This window comes from Alosa alosa, chromosome 9, assembly GCF_017589495.1.
Source record: "Alosa alosa isolate M-15738 ecotype Scorff River chromosome 9, AALO_Geno_1.1, whole genome shotgun sequence".
In the NCBI taxonomy this organism is placed as follows: domain Eukaryota; kingdom Metazoa; phylum Chordata; class Actinopteri; order Clupeiformes; family Clupeidae; genus Alosa; species Alosa alosa.
Window position 1 is genome coordinate 18511180 of NC_063197.1, and position 17209 is coordinate 18528388.

Genomic DNA, 17209 nt, shown 5'->3' on the forward strand with positions numbered 1-17209 from the left:
TCTCTCTCTCTCTCTGTATGTGTGCGTGTGTGTGTGAGGGGGTGTGTGTGTGAGTACGGGCCTGTGGGTATTAGAGTACATCAAGGGAAACATTTACAAAGTAACCAATCAGAACGCCAGATCCGGCCCATGCGGCCTGACCAACCCTTGCCGACGTAGCAGGGCTGTGAATAAATATCCGTCATGACAGCGAGGCAGATCATGCTTTGATTTCAACAGTGCCTGAGCAGCCTCTGAACCATGAGAGAAACCAATGTGTGTTTGAGAGAGATGGCATGTGTAATGTGTATGAACAGCTCCGACATTCATTTGGACAAAAATGCAAATAAGTAAGTGATTTGTTTTATGGACTTTTAAATACTTGTTATATAATGTTTTCTTATTCATCAATCGTAATTACTTGAGTAACTACTCAATCTATAACTGATGTAGGTTATGATACCATCCCATATGAAAATGAACAGCAATTGACATTGCTTAACATAATTAATGACATGTTAGAGTATTTGTTAAAATGTTTGCACAGTGGATAGGGTTTACTATACACACAACAGAAATGATCTGTCCAGTTTTAGACTCATTCCTTTAATATATTTAATTCGAACAGAAAGAGAAACTGGAGGACTCGATTAAGCCATTTACTAAAGAAGTCAACTTCACCAAGGAATAAATTGAACAAGTAAGTCAAAAACATATTTACACATTTGTTATTGTGCCTTGTAGAATTACCTTAACTCTAACATTCCTTAACTTATAAATGTGTCTAACAGTGCATGGCCAAGTCATAGTGGATGATGCAATTCATTTGTGTGTATCTTATCACATGTATTTTTTTTTCCATTGCTCAGGCCAACAACTGATGAGTTGGACCAATGGGCCCAGTCACTGGACAAACTGCTGAGTAGTCGATGTGAGTAATACAGTTATTATCATCTTTCCTTATCTCATTTGTACAAGGTGTTTACATTGCACTTCCTCAGTTTGAGGTACAGTATGCTCGTCATTAAAATGGAACTGGATCAGAGTGCAGCTTGAGATTATTCACAAAGGTCTGCTTAGGTCTGATAAGATTTCTTCTTCCCCTTCAATGTAGATGGGAGAATCGCCTTCGAAGTGTTCTTGAAGTCAGAGTTTTGTGAGGAGAACTTACAGTTTTGGCTTGCCTGTGAAGACTTCATGCAGATTAAGTCACCCAACAAACTTCCATCTCGGGCCAGAAGCATCTATGAGCAGTTCATCAAATGTGAATCACCGAAAGAGGTGAGTTTTAGTCAAAGTCCTTTTAGGCAAATCCCTCCACTCGGCGGCCATATTTTAACGCTTTTTGGGCACTTATGCTCGTGCGCAAGGCTTCACAACACCAACCTTGCTCCAGCGGCGAGATCACAACACATGATTGGCATAATATATTCACATGTCAACTTTTTTTGTAGACAACTGCCATATTGGTGTAACAAACTAACCCAATGCATTTCTATGAAGGATTTTGTAAGTGTTGTGTCTCCTCATTAGAAAGTCTCTGTTTTAACTCTGCCACCTATGTCCACATTATCCACAACATCTAGAACAAACAAAGCATTTTGCCAATTCGATATTTCTGTATGATTTTCAGGTGAACCTGGACTTCTACACCAGAGATGCCATTGAACAGTCCCTACACAACCCATCTCTCTCATGCTTCCTTGCTGCCCAGACTAAAGTGTACAGCTTGATGGAGAACAACTGCCATCCTCGCTTCCTCCTCTCCTCTCTCTACAGTGACCTTCAAACAGCAGCAAGGCAGAGGGAGCCATGTTTGCACATCCAAACAAAACCTAGAGAGGACATCTGTAGCTAAATGGACTTTTCAAATTTTGGGGAGCATTTGACAAGATGTTCTGCAAAGACTTACCAGCAACTGGTGGACTTTTTGTTTGGGGTAACATTCCCAAAATGAGATGTTGACTGTTTTGCTATGAGAGGGAAAGAGCTCTCAAAGGACATTTCCCCTCTTGCCACTGTTGAATGTGGTCTGTGATCAGTTGAGTTATGGCATGAGACCAGACAACATTTAATCCAGCAAACAGCCCTGCAAAATGTGTTTTTGTGATATAATACGTTTATTTATTTAATATGGAAGGATTTTGAAGGTGACTTTGTTGATGTAAATACAGCCAAGTATGTATGCTTTATAGCCAAGTATGTATGCTTTATCTGTTGCCTTGTCATAACTACATAGATGTATGCTATTTCCATTGCACCATTTGGCCACTTTCTTTACATAATGTTTCACATTTAGATCAAGATCAACAGAGTTCAAGTTTACACTCACCAGGGTCAGTGGTAAATACTTGCTTGCCAGTGCCACTTAAGAGGACACAAGGAGAGTTCCTTTTATGGTTTCCCCCACAATCCTCCTGATCCTACTGAGGCAGCTGGACTGCCAGAGCACTTTTTGGATGAAAGAAGTTTTATGTTTGGACCTGACTGTATTTTTACCATCAATAAAAATTTGTAATTGTAAACAGAACTGTTTGTGCTGCAAGTTTGCAACTCACAGGCTAAAAAAAGGCCAGAGCAAATGTGCATTTTGCCTGTTTTTATTACATCATTTAGCTGACATAAATAAATCAAACTGATCAGGTTGCCCAAAGGTTAGATGAGCTTCAGACGATGACAGTTTTACTGGGAAATTGCACATGTTATGGACTGCAAGTGTGAAATATTTGTAATCACACATATGATGACCAAAACAGTCAGTGTGATGGAAAGGTTATACATACAGTGTTCAAGCACAATTAACACCAGTGAAGTCAATAAATCCACATGTCTTTTAATGCATGACAGATAAGAAACAGAAATACTGTAATTTAAACGGGTTGAGTGCATGTCCTTCTCTTGCTACCCCTAAACACATTTGCTGACCGCATCTTTGTCCAGAACACAAACTGGAACACGCTCAATGTCAGATGCAAGCAGACATCGATGATGTCTGTGAAAGGCTGAGAACACGCAGGTGCTCCGGCTCTTCTTTATTTTCAACTCGCTTCATACGCATGAGCTCATCGCACTGCGCGACAATAAACAGACACCTCCCCTGTTTGACTATTTCTGTCCACCGGCAAAGCTCATATCCACTAAACTGATATACAACAGATGTGAGAATGAAAAAAAAGTAGCCTTCGTCCACTAATGCAGACCAAGAATATTAAATAAAGAGTACATAACACAGTGCCTGACACTTCAGTGTACTGGAAAAAGGTGCAAATAGGACAAGACCTTTGTTGAGTATAGTTTTAATAAAAAGGTTTTTTTTTTTCACAAATGGTTGTATGTGGCATTATCCTGTTGGCTGTGGTTGCCTTCTCATGCTGCTTTGGTACACCTTATCTGGGCAGCAAACCACCACACTACACAGGCCACATTAATGACTGGAAAAAGTGAGGTGATGACTTTTTTTTTCTCTTTCAAATGGCTTCAGGTATGAATTCATGTTTGTTGATGTGTCTCACAAATGCCCTATTGTTAAAATTGGCAAAGCAGGCTGACACTGCACTCTTTTCAAGTAAATATTGTGAAACTCTTGTCTCCTTCATCTAGTGCCACTATTAAAATACCCAGTGTGGTTGAGTAGGTAGCATATTGAAAACTGAAAGGAGACAATAACTGTCTATTGTTGCATGTCACATGTGCACACAGATGAAACAATATGATTAGTAGGCATGATACAGCTTCTACGTTCATGATAAACATGTTAGAGGTTGACACATTCCCAAACCGAAAGATTGGACCTAAAACACTAAGGAAAACGGGTACCCAATATGTGAATACCGGGCTGTATACAGATAGTCAATTCATTTATCTCCTTTGGAATGCCATACACTCTTTCAAAACATTCAAATTGATCATTTTCAAACTCCTTTACTTAGAGGAAAAAACAGAAAAAATATTACAAATAGATCTACATAACATACATTTCTGTGCATCAACTGACAATTAAAAACACAGATCAGGACCAGAACATTTTTATTTATCCAACTGGAATCCCATTAATGTAATCAATACTTAGCTATACTAGCAATACTTCCAGTACTAAAGTACGATAGTGATCAGAACACTTGGCTAGCCACTCTAAAAATAACCCTGAACGGGTTATGTGTGACTACAACGCAGGTGTGGAGGTCAATGTGTGTGTGTGCGTGCATGAACACATTTGTGGACGTGGGCCTCGCGTCAGAGCATGTCTCAGTCTGACCACAGTGCGCCCACGTCACTTCCTCTCTCGACATCTGCGGAGAGGGAACCGGTCGCACTGCTCTCTGTTTGTGTCAGCCTCTAGATTCTAGATGATAACTGTACAGGATTTCAGTTTAGCAAGAGAGTTTATCATCAGGAAACTGAAAGTGGACCTTTTTAGAGGTTTTCATGTGTGACACAGATATCAGTCCCTTCAAGACCAAGTGCTCTAGTCAGGGTACCAAAAAAGAGTCTTCCTGGTTCATGGGTTTCATCAGGTCCCTTTCCACAGGTGTATTAATCAAGCACCATGCAGTCTGCATTCATAATCTAGGTGCTTGGTGGGCACCTGTGGTAAGGGACCTGATGTGATTTATGTAGTGTAGTCATGACATGGGAAAACACACATGGAGTTCATATGAAAATAATACAGGTTTATTATCTTTCTTTCCGGCATGCATACATTTGCGGTGGATGAACATTAAGGTGAGAATGACTGCGACCGTCCAGAGTGCTTGTCCTACTCCCTGTACTAGTGTTGGGTGGATGGTTGTGGAAGGGGGGGTGGCTCACAGGAAATGGGAGAGTAAACCAGTAAGGTCTTATTAACTCAACCACTCTCTTAAGACATATGCGTACACGCACACACATTCACATACACACGTTCACTCACACAAACAACGTGACAATGATGATAAGATATCACTTTGCCTCTTGGATTTTTTTGGCACTTTGTTTTTCCTTCGCCTGGGGAAAAGAACAAAACAAGTTACAGACTGTGGAATGAGATCTACTGATTGATAATTCCTTCCTGGAAGATTTTAAAAGCATCTTGAAAGCACATAGTTGCATATCATTTATTAACTAGAAATATAATTCCAAAGGAATTACCAGTGCATGAAAATGCAAGAATAGTGATGTAAAATATAATGTATAATTAAAACAGATAATGCAGAGATGGGTACTAAGGTGTTGCTAGGATAGACATGGTAGTTGCATAGTTTAATGAAAGTTGTTTAAAAGTAGACAGTATAAAAGTTGAATGTAGATAGTTTAAAAGTTGTTAAAAGTTTAATGAATGATAGTTTATAGGCATATAGTTTAATGGATATTGATAGACAGTTTAATGGATGTTGGTAGGCAGATAGTTTTAATGGATGTTGATACATCTAGTTTATTGAATCTTAATAAGCGCCAAAGTAGCAAACTGTTGCGACAAAGAGCGACACTGATTAAAAACGACAGATTCAAATACGGTGTTAAATCTCATTTGTACTGTCTACCACAAGATGGCAGACATCCAGAGCTTCGATTCAAGCCCAAACATGACAGCCAAAGTCTAGAGGAAGTAGTGAATCGCACATGAAAGAACAGTGCATGTTTGTATCGACACGGAAGCGATAATAGTGTTGCGCAAATTGCAGTAGACATACACCAAATGGTGAATAAAATGTTCACATGTTTTATTATTGTTGGGAATGTGGGTTCTTTTCTTTATTTTTTCTCTTCCCTTTGTGTTTAATATTGGGTTACCAGATGTGGTAAACAACTTTGGGCTTGAAAATGAAAATGTTATATTTATGTATATGAATATGTTTATTGGAGAAAATTACACAAGGTAAAAAAAAAAAAAAAAAAGTGTGATGAAGTCTTGGATCTGTTATTCACCTATTCTGAGGCTATGTTTACACGTGGCCGGATATTTTCATGGTTCATTATGACCTGAGTGAAGTGATTAGTGACACTTAATATTCGTCCATTTAGCTGGGTCATCTTTAGTTGTATCTTGACGATGGGGACTGACAGTTAAGCTACACAACAGTAGGAATGGTTCATTATGACCTGAGTGAAGTGATTAGTACTGCAAATGCAAGTCTGGAAACACAAATATTACTCCATACCCTTGTTTCTTTTTTCCATATTTATCCAGACCTGGAAAATACTAAAATCAAATTCCATACTTTTCCAGGTTTTCCATACTGCGTAGGAACCCTGACTTCCTCTTTTAAACCGACTAAAAATCTCCGCCTCGTCACATAAATCTCCGTTTGTACCTCTTTAGACGCAAACAGAGTTTTCCCAAAAAAACAATCAGCCCGGAGTTTTTAAAAACTCTGTTTGCGGGGAGATAAAACTACTGTTTGCGTCTAAACGACAGGGTCAAACGCAGAAAAACATCACCGGTTGCATCGTTGTCGTCTAAACAGGGCCTGATTCTGAAGAAGAATATCTGACTGTTTGAGATGACGATCGATCATCTATTGACAATGATAGGTGTGTCTATGAATGGAGGTGCGTCTTTGCATTGGGCTACTTGCACTAAAGGCTCTAATTCACTGGTTTGTTTTCTGGTAGAGCCAGGTGCCTTAAATCCTTGTAGAATGTAAAGAGACAAAGAGACAGAGTTGGCCTAGTTGAGCAGATGGCAATTGATACAGGTGCAAATCAGTTTATTCGCCCTTTGTGGGAGCCTAGTTGAGCAGCTGGCAGTTGATACAGGTGCAAATCAGTTTAATTGTCCCTTCATGTCAAATTGATAATGCAAAGTCTATGGGAAAAATAAGCTTGTTTTTTTGTCAAAATCTCAAAAAGTATAAAGTTTACAAAAATGAAAAATACATTGCTCAAGTGTCCTTTTCAAGACATTCAAGACATTACAAAGTTTCTATGAAGAACTAAGAAACATATTTAGAGGGAAAAAGAAGAAAAAGACTTTGGATAACAGAACAGTGCATTTTTATGCACTGTAATTACTCAGTGAGGATCACTCCATCCCACACCAGATATGCTAGTAAGAGAGTGGGTATACTGCCCTCTAGTGTAAAGGACATAAAAGGCACTCAACTCAGTACAGCTGCAATGAATTCTGTTTGTGACCTGCCATACTTACTTTTTCCACCAAGGGTATCAACTGCTGATACTCTGCCAGTGTCTTCAGTAGTTCCATAATGAAAGGCAAATAGTTGTGCTTCCTTCGGATGTTTTCAATCTGAAGAAAAGTATGACGGCTTAGAATAACATTTAAAACAATACTACTTATAAAGAGATCATACATCCTCTTCCCTCCTCAAATGCAAAGTTATAATGACATTTGATGGCCTAACTATCAATTAATAGAGTTGGGTATCATTGGATTTCAGTTCCAATTCAGATTCTGCTTATCGATTCCGGTTCCTATAGAGCTCAGTCACAAACCCCTTACGATCTGGAAGTAAGAATCCAGTCTTGTACCTTTGCCTTCTTTTAGTTTTTCTGTTTGTTTTTTGCTTGACATGAACCGTTTTATGATTACAGGTCACTAGCTGGTCAGCCAAAGGCCTGGTATAAAACTCTTCATATACACATTTTATCCAGACGTCAATGGGAGAAATGAATGGAAAATGTACTTCCGGGCGGTAAGCCCTCACGGAAAGGGGGCTGAACTTTTGAGCTCTATCGTCATTTTTGATGTATAAAAATATATATGTTTATTCTTTGTTCCAGGGGTAGCCTATGCTGTAAGTCTTAACAGAATATTCAAAAACATAATATTTAACAGCTTTTACATGTCTGTGGATCAATGCTTGTAAATAAATAGTAAGGCCTTAAAGAGAAACTATGCAGTTTTGGCCATTTCTTTGCCGTTTTCTCGCTTTTTGCTCGCAGGTTTCTCTGCAGAGCTCCCCCTACAGCTTCAGAGTACATCTTTTATGACGCTTCTCAATCTGTCAGCCTGCGTTTCCTCTTTCCCTGTTCCTCCGACAACAGTTTACTCGCTTTCTGCTTCTTTCTGCTGGCTCTGCCATGACAAATGTATGAGAAACTCCATCGCTACCTTGTTCTAGCCGGTGCCTGGTGTGTATGTGTAATGCAGTAAAGCAATTTGTCATGTCGCTAATCCGCAAGACTTCCTGCTTCTGAGGCCGTTGGCCCGCCGGCCCAAAGTTGCAAGGGTGTTTTTTTCCGCTCACAGGCGCTAGGGGGAAGCATTTCAATGACTCCGTAGCTATTCAGTTAAGGTAAATTAAGCTAAAAAAAACTGCATAGTTCCCCTTTAATATTACAAACAGATCAATCTAGAGCAGCTAATTGAAATGACTGCTCAACCTTGCTGTTCTGGAAAGTCTCAAAATAGGTGAACTTGTGCATCTTTACTTGACATTGTTTGCAATAATCAGTGGGCTATTAAGTTTATGAATGGATAGGCATAATTAAATACCATTAAAAATCTGAATTTAATAGATTTTTAAAACTTCAATTTCAGTGCTTCTCAGGCCGCCATTCCAGATCTTTCTGATCAATTCCACTCGATTCAAATACTTGAGTTCCCAACCCAATCAATTCATAAATGATCCTCGATCCCATTCTTTTGTAACATCACTCTGAATCAGGACCTACTTTGTATCTCTTCAGTTTCTGGTTCTCCTCTTCAATCAGGAGCTGGTACTTAGCGATCTCTGACTGGATGGAGCTGAACAGGTTGCTGCTCTGGTCAGTGTCCATGGGTTCTTCCTGCATGACAGAGACTCGATCTAAAACATCTCTGGGTGTTTCACCACCCCTCTTATGCATCCCCAACATTGCTTTCATATGGACATTCCTTTCATAAACACAGATCAGATCAGTAATGATTTTTAAACAACTGACAGTTATAATTACAGCACTCTCTCTCGCCGTTATAGTGCATGACTAGTACGCCGTGTCAATAATTAAAATTTCACACGATAAAAACAACATTTTTAAAAAACTGCACAAGAAGCTTGTGATTTACTGAATTACTATTTAAGGTGGATGTGGATGAGAAATGCAAGGATGCACAGGACTGGGTTGTGGCAGTTGTGTTGTCGGCGGTGGAGGTCTCACCTCTGTGAGTTGGGCCTGGAGTTCTGTGATCTTGCGTTCGTAGATCATCTTACGATCTGAAACTATGGCCATAAGGTTGAACCGGATTTCTCCTTCACTGTACCTTAAAGACAAAGGGATGGAGAGAACAGCCCATCAGGTTATAGCAGAGACTTTCTAATGAGGAGACACAGCACTCAAAAAATACTCCATAGAAATGCATGGGGCTAGTTTGTCACGCCAATATGGCCGTTGTCTACACATATCCCACCCCTTCCTCGGCAAAACGTCGACATGTGAATACATTGAGCCAATCATTTGGTGTGTTGTGAAGACATCGTGCCAATCATGTGTTGTGATCTCGCCCGCTGGAGCAAGATTGGTGTCGCTGGCCTTGCCTTCGCCGCCAGCGCGTTCGACCTGAAAGACTGTGCCCATAAAACGTTGGTATATGGCCGCCGAGTGGAGGGACTTGCCTAAAAGGACTTTGGTTATAGGGAGTTGAGTGAGACACACTTAAGGATTTTGGTGCCATCATGGTTCGCTAGGGTAACACTTACAGTATGTAGATAAAGTAGAATTATTACTTTTTATTCCACTGCTTGGTTGAATTTCCCATTGTCCTACGTAATTTAGAACGACCATTAACCGTATGTTATCTGCACACCTATGAAGTAGATCCATTTTTTTGGCCGTATCACACTTGTATATTAATTAGCCCGAACTTCGTTGTGAAGTTTAAATGAACTGTCACGTTGCATCCGAGCTGTAAAATGCAGACATTCAGAACATTGCAACATTGTAGCATATGACGGAGGTGGCTTTTAGCTAGATGGATGACAGCAGGCTAAGTAAAAGCGATGTTTCAAAGCTAAAGTTCATCAGAATCTTGGGATACGCCCGCTTGACAACGGGAGAGATAGAATTAACGACTGGCCTTTGGCCGTAGCAACAATCCATTTAGAACTAGTAACGGCAGTTTGTCCTGTGAGTTGAGAAATTAGTTCTACAAACAAGACAGTTTTAGCGATTAAAACATTTAAATTGTAACAGGAAATGAACACAACGCAAGTGGCAACAGTGGAATAAGCGGGATAATGGACTCCACGGTGGTCTGTTCACAGAAGTTAATGCACTACAAGGTTTACTACCTCCGCTTCGCGTCGGGGCCGTTTTACAACCTCGACCGTGCATTAACTTCTGTGAACAGACCACCGTGTCGTCCATTATCCCTTACTTACATGACCGCATAACATACTTACTTCTGTATTCTTTTCTCAATGACAGGTCGCACTGCATTAATCCAGTCATCTTGATTACATACACCTTAAGGGGAAAAAGTAACAAAGTGAACGGGGGCAACTTGTGGGTATGGACTCAATTAAGCCTAATCTGGTTATCAGCCACAGACATTCAGGAGTCTACACATAACTTTATGTTAACCTCAAAATCAGACCAAACTAATTAACAGAACTTTGTAATGGCCTAGTGCTGAAAACTTTTTTCAATGCAGACTTTCATTGAAATTCTCTTTTAGCCAAGAACTAAGCTTTATCCCATGTTCAGGACACGGTCCCAAGTATGACTAGAGATTACCAAAAAAACGTTCTAATTTCAGTTCGTCAACATACCAAGGTCTATTGGTCCCTCACGGAGGCCATCCAGCTCATAGAGTCTGCCGTTGACAGGGACATAGCTCACAAAATGGAAGGCATCTTCATCTTTTGCTGATGACTTTGCATCAAACTCAAACATCTGTTGTCTGCAAGTGAGAAAACAGTTGAATGCATATCCCTTGTTATGTAATGATATCACATCTGTGAATGTATTGTTTCCACAACGAATGGTCTGTACCTGGCAAAACCATTGTGGACTTGACGAATTACTTCAGAATTGCTCAGAGCCAAGCCCTTCATCTGAAACAAACATAAACAAGAACAATTATCCACCCCCCAAAAGCCACAATTTTGTTTCATGCAAACAGATCTAATAACAATTTCAAGCAAAAACCTTCAAATACAGTTTGCAGTTTCTTATGGGCACAAAATAATGTTTGAATCACATGAAAATCTTTCAGAGCAAAAACTTACAGCAGCATCAAAGCTCAATGAGAACTCTTTGAACTCTGCCAATGTGTCTCCAAGCAGTACATCTTGATGTGTGCAATTTAATAGCACACTGACAATTGCCTGGGTTGCACAGGCATTGTTTATGACCTGCAAATGCAGTCCAACAGAACAAAATCAGCACCCCACAAACCAATAAAATGAAAATGTTTGAACTATTTAACTAATGGCAATAATCTAAAGTATGTAAAGTATTAGTTTATTACATAAGTACATGTAACTTAATTCTCCTAATCAGTTAGAAATTAACTTACAAAGTTTACTATTTAAAGGAGAAATCCTAAATGTGCTATTGAGTTAGTGTTGGCAGGCCTAAAAGACCAGATAGGCCTACCTGTTTGGCAAAGAATATGTGGTCAAGTCTTGAGTCCTGAACAATTGAGCCAGCTGGCTCCTCACCAGGCTGCCACTTGAAAAGGAAAATCAGTCCATGAACAGGTCTGCAAGTGAGGACAACACAGGGTCACTAAAATGAAAATAAGCACTGTTCCGGCAGCAACATGGCGTATTGATGGAGAGCATCTCACAGCATAAAAAGCAAACATGAATGCTGAATTTACTCACTTCAGATTCTCAAAATTTTCTGGTTCCATACTCCATATCTCCTCCACTTGCGCACCTTTACACCCTATAGATAATGGGTAGGAATGGTTAACTATGCCATCTTCATGTATCTAACAAGATCTCTTAGCAGGGATGGAAATTCGTTTTAATTGAAGTTCAACGTTGAATAATGTAATAATAGTAGACTGTTGAACACAACAGACAAACAAAAGAAGTCTGAATTATAACATGAATAACAACAGTGAGTTTAACAATACTACCTCATTAGTAGCAATAGCACCTAGTCCTAGCGATTCATTTGTGTTAAGAGAATAATTTGTATATGTCCAGTGAAATTGATACACGCTTTTGAGACACACCGTTTGCTGCCCTGGCCAGCAGCTAAGTGGCAACAGTTACCTGAGTAAAGGGGTTTACCTGAGTCACCCTTTGACTAACATTAGCTAGTTAGTCTGCTATACAGAGCTAACGTTACATCTGACCGATGTTAGCTACATTACACCAGGCTACATTAACGTTACATTATCATTATGCGGTTCTCTGGAAAAAATATTGAGGCCAACAATAACATTACAAACATGGGCGGGCAAATAACACCGCAGATATTCAATCATCCTCAAAGAACACATGTAGTATACACGCAATGCATGTCAGTAAATCAGTCAATCAATCAATCTAGCATCATGTAAAGAGTGAGCTAGCCTGCTAATCAAACTGTTAGCCATGCTAGCCGTTAGCTCAGGATGTCCACATTGACTCACCAAACCCTTTTATCAGTTCTGTGAAAACCCCTGGGTCACTTTCCATCAAACACCATTCTCCAGCGCTTCCGGCCATTTTAGGGATGTATTTAATTTTTCAATACAACCGTTATTCATGCGAGATAAGACTATTGTACAGGCGGGCTCAGCTAAGCTTTACCAAACAGTCACGGATAACTACACAGTAAACACGCCGCATAATTCCCGACAGGCTTTTCGGGTTGCTGAGAAATCTTTGACCAATCTCAGAAAGTCTCAATGAATACGTCACACCTAACCGCGTTCCACAAAAAATATATTATTTATTTATATATATATATATATATATATATATATATATATATATATATATATATATATAAAAAAGCTACGACAAAATTGGAATGTCCGTGCATAATCGCTTTGCATTGTTAGATTAATCCATGTTTATGTGTTTTCATGCAAGCTGTAAGTTTAATGCATACTGTAAATCGAATATGAATCTTCTCCATCCAATTAAACAGATAGTCATGTTACATGTCTTACCACCATATTTATTGTACATCATGTAAAATAACAATAGCAATCGAAATACTATTACAAAGTCAGTTGTTTGCCACTAACATGACCTCTGTCCACATAACCAGAAAACAAGTACAACTTAGATGAAAAGGTGATGCACAAGCCATGTTGTTGGACAAGCATTTATTAAAATATAGCTTTACATCCCTGATTTATGAGGTAGGCTAATGTCATGCATTACAGTTAAAATGAACACAAATATACACTACATCAAAAAGAAAGAGTATCCACATCTAATAAATAATTGCTCTGGCTGGGGCAACATGTCAAGTGAATGAAGAAGTTAGTGAATGATTTTATTATGATTGGAGAGAGGCTACCCGCTGCTGGAGCCAGAGCCAGAGCCCTCTGAGGAACAGCACGGGGTGCACTGTTCTATTAATGGCCGCAGCTTTCCCTGCTGGTGCAGCTCCTTAGTGTCTGAGCCTCCGCCGATGCACTGGCCATTGATAAAGACTCGGGGAACCTGATATGCCAGAAAATAAAACAGGATTTTGTCATTTAAAATGCTGACTATATTCTCATCACAAAGAGAGAGGTTGACCTTTCATTTGAATTGGAATATAAGAGACTTGGAACATGTTGATGTGATTGAGAGAACAGCTGACAGCAATATAAATATAAGAAGAAATAATAAATACATGAAATACAGGTTGTATATTATGGCTCTGTTGGCACAAAACTGCCATATTTGGTCAGTGTCTTCAAATTCCTCCTACCAGATATTGCCCCATATTTAAGTAATAGAAGTAAAATGCAATAACCATTTACAGGTGAATTGGCAATGAATAGTATAATAAATAACATATGACATAATATATGTAAGGGATAACGGCCGCCTAGGTGTCCTGCTATACGGAATTAATGGACGAGGGGGAGGCAGAGTTTCCTCCGCCCAAGTTCATCAATTCCATATAACAGGGCACCTCAAGGCCATTATCCCGCTTATCACCCGGTTGCCACTACAGGCAATACTCATGCCTTTATAGCATGCAAAGGAAACAAGCGGTTCCGTTTAAAAAGAAGTCGACTTGTTCAGTTTGTTGTACATCTTTCTTTGGCCCTAACAGCGATAGCATGGACAGTTAGCTTGTTTACAGTTGATTCCATTGTTGCGAAGCCTGCTTCCAGGCTTAACCGTCGTCCTATGGTTGTTATAGTTACCATTCATAAGCAATGATATGAACGTGATTACACTTTTCTACCAGATCTACTTCATAGGTGTCGCGTAATTCAGAATTAATAGCCACCCCACCAGCCAATCAGAAAAGAGTATTTCTTCTCTCCGGGTGATAAGGGATGTATGTATATGTAATGTATGTATATGTAATGTATAGAACGCCGGTCATTATCGGGAAAATAAGTCCCGACAGGACGAACCGGACCCTGGCACGCAGTGGAGACGTCTTGCTTCACCATGAAGGGACATTCTTATACATTATTCCACGTATTATCCGGCTTCTTGCCAGTACAAGAAAAACAAACTTCACATGATATGTCTCTTTACATTTATTTACTACCGCTTCATTGTGACTTTTGCTGACAATCAAATAAGCTTAGTTCGCAACACACACTTTACTTGAATCAAACATTCTTTATAACATAGCTGATCAACCGTTGCAAGTTCCATTGCAAGAGGTGATCGGACTACTTGCGGAGTGATAAGAAAGATGTGAATCAGAAGCAAAAAACCTGTTGCCATTGACAGCTGTCATTATGTTTTCAGCGGTAATTACATGAATATAATTGACTGGTAGAATGTTCCCATTCAAGTCAATGGAGCATTCTACTAGCATTGTGAAGAACAGGATAATAAAATATAATAATGATACATTTATGGTAGTGTGCTGTTGTACTAAGACATGTTAGGTTAAAAGCCATGCAGAATCTGTTCAAGCTTTAAGATAAAATGTCATAACCAATATGTTTTAAACAAAGCCTACAGTCAGATTTACACCAACAAAAAGAGAGCCAGTAGGGTATAGTGTAGAGCTTTAGGCATTTCAGAGTGAAATCCTCACCGTCTTTGCACCTGTCATTTGAGCCAAAGCCTCCTGGAGCTGTCTACCATCAGTGTGCTGATCCAATTCAATCACTTTGTATGTCGCACCTATTTCATTGAACACATTTTTGGCCATCTTGCAGTATGGGCAAGATGTTTTAGAGAATATGACAACACAGTTATGAGACACCACATCCTGTGGAAACAAGAACATTTACATCAATAGCTCGTAAATGAAACAACTGCTCTCTTATGTGTGATTTGTAATGAAATGAATTGAAATGAAGCCTACCTGAACAAACTGAGTACATGATGTGCCTGACAGAGCTCCGGATGTTGACGATGACAAATTCCCCATCCTGCAGAAGTACACAGGAGAGCGCCATTGAACAAGGTGCAATTCAGCGTTCACCGTCACACAAATCTATCTCTAACGTGCCTAGATTTTGGAAAACAAATAACCTCATGATTGTTATCCTCTGGTAAGAATAGAGTCTCACGGGAACAGAGAGTGACATTGTTAGTAAGACTAAAGAGGTTATTTTAGGTTCCATTGTAAATCTCAAAATCACAAAGAGTTATTATTAATGATAGACACATCAGAAGTTAGAGGTCGACACATGTTTTAGAGATGTAAAGATACACGTTGTGTTCTTCAGAAAAGGGAGGTCTCGAATGAATTAACACCTGACACTTTGCTTCACGGGACAAAGCAAACAGACAGAATCTAGGTTAATGCTTGTGTAAAGATAGATCTGGAAGGATCTGATTGGAGACGTAACACAATACTTAATATCTTAAAGTTACGTCTAACTACTGCAAGACTTTAGCAATTTAGCTAATGTTACCTGGCATAGCCAATTTGCTAGTGAGTGAAAAAGCTTGATTATGCATCCTTTAAAAATGTTATTCATGAGACCAGTAAGCAAGAAGACACACTAAACCTCGCTAACCTCTAAATGAACAGAAGAATTACAAAAGTGACCTTTGTCTAAGAATAACACCCCATGTAAGCTTGGACAGGCATCCTCGCCCAAGCATTCTGTCTAGCCACTGCTTGCCAGCAGGCTGGAAAGCGATGAAATGTGTTCAGCAAACGTTAACAAAGTGAGCGACCATATATTAATATGCAAAAAAAGCACACGAGGTAAGTCGCTCCGGATGAACTTAACTGAATAGTCACAGTTTAAAGTCCATCACATGTTTCACATGCTCGTACCTTCAAGAACTTAATTATGTACCGGATGTGTTGATAGTGGTTATTTTTGTGGAGCATTTTGCTGTGTATATCGCCGCCTGTTGGTATGGAGAGCAATGTATTAGGGTGGTTGACATTAAATGTTTTTTTTTTTAATTAAAATTAGGGCTTTCAAAATCACTGATTCATTTCGATTAATTAATTTGAGAAAAAATAACTGATCAAAAAAATTAGTGCAGATTAATCGATTCCGTATGACCTTTGACCCCGAGCCGTTCTAGTCAGTAAAAATTAGACTGTAAAATGAAGGAGAGAGAAGAAAACGTGCTGCCTGGATCATTTATTGGAACATTTACTTTTAAAAAACGGCCTGATGGTGTTGATAAAAAATAAAGTGTTGAAAATAAGTCCTCTGCAATGTCTGCAGCAAGGAATTTGCATATCACCGGAGTTCATCAACTCTGTAGTCGCACATCAATGCAAAGAAATAAGTGTTGACATTTAGGGGAGTGTTCATTTATTTTCATTGTGTCCCCTATGTTATATCTGTGGCCTGAAATGCCTTGTATGTGAAAACAACTTCTTCCCTAAGCACTTTTGAATTAATTTCCTCAGCATATTAGGTCATATCTTAGATTATTATGGCAATTATTTGAACAGTGAAAATAATAATAAAAGAGTCTTTGAACTTTATTGTCACTAATGCTGATTATTCAATGATTCATTTGAATTTAAATATTTAAAATACTTTCACAGCAAAAATGATATATGCGATTAATTTAGATTAATTAATCACAGAGTTTGTAATTAATTAGATTTTTTTTTTTAATCGATTGACAGCCCTAATTAAAATGTTTGTACCCCAGGACAACATGAAACAGTACAAGCAATATTTTGAAATGCCAATTTATTAACATTTTTACAATTTCAATATGGTGTAATACAATAAATGAAGAGTTTG

General features: G+C 39.0%; 3 protein-coding genes across 7 annotated transcripts; 1 reads left to right on the plus strand and 2 right to left on the minus strand.

The window, feature by feature from the left end:
* The first annotated feature begins 208 nt into the window (after positions 1 to 208).
* On the plus strand, positions 209 to 2503 carry LOC125300231 (regulator of G-protein signaling 21-like). Its single transcript, XM_048251964.1, has 5 exons — positions 209 to 329; positions 608 to 679; positions 849 to 910; positions 1094 to 1260; positions 1613 to 2503. Exons 1-5 carry the CDS (start codon positions 241 to 243, stop codon positions 1835 to 1837), a joined length of 615 nt encoding a protein of 204 aa, XP_048107921.1. The 5' UTR covers positions 209 to 240; the 3' UTR covers positions 1838 to 2503.
* Positions 2504 to 4768: 2265 nt separating this feature from the next.
* On the minus strand, positions 4769 to 12679 carry uchl5 (ubiquitin carboxyl-terminal hydrolase L5). Its single transcript, XM_048251963.1, has 11 exons — positions 12488 to 12679; positions 11727 to 11790; positions 11497 to 11602; positions 11127 to 11252; positions 10891 to 10952; positions 10668 to 10798; positions 10299 to 10362; positions 9058 to 9160; positions 8593 to 8706; positions 7106 to 7204; positions 4769 to 4962 (listed from the first exon to the last, which is right to left on the minus strand). The coding sequence occupies exons 1-11, from the start codon at positions 12561 to 12563 to the stop codon at positions 4918 to 4920; spliced, it is 990 nt and encodes a 329-aa protein (XP_048107920.1). The 5' UTR covers positions 12564 to 12679; the 3' UTR covers positions 4769 to 4917.
* A 320-nt stretch (positions 12680 to 12999) lies between these two features.
* On the minus strand, positions 13000 to 16329 carry glrx2 (glutaredoxin 2). Of its 5 annotated transcripts, none has more exons than XM_048252690.1 (4): positions 16270 to 16329; positions 15343 to 15409; positions 15070 to 15246; positions 13000 to 13514 (listed from the first exon to the last, which is right to left on the minus strand). In XM_048252690.1, the coding sequence occupies exons 2-4, from the start codon at positions 15406 to 15408 to the stop codon at positions 13365 to 13367; spliced, it is 393 nt and encodes a 130-aa protein (XP_048108647.1). In that variant the 5' UTR covers position 15409; positions 16270 to 16329; the 3' UTR covers positions 13000 to 13364. The 5 variants fall into 5 exon arrangements, with proteins under 5 accessions (XP_048108647.1, XP_048108648.1, XP_048108646.1 ...); XM_048252691.1 differs by having other exon boundaries at positions 16222 to 16274; XM_048252689.1 differs by lacking the exon at positions 16270 to 16329 and adding an exon at positions 16036 to 16263.
* Positions 16330 to 17209: the final 880 nt, after the last annotated feature.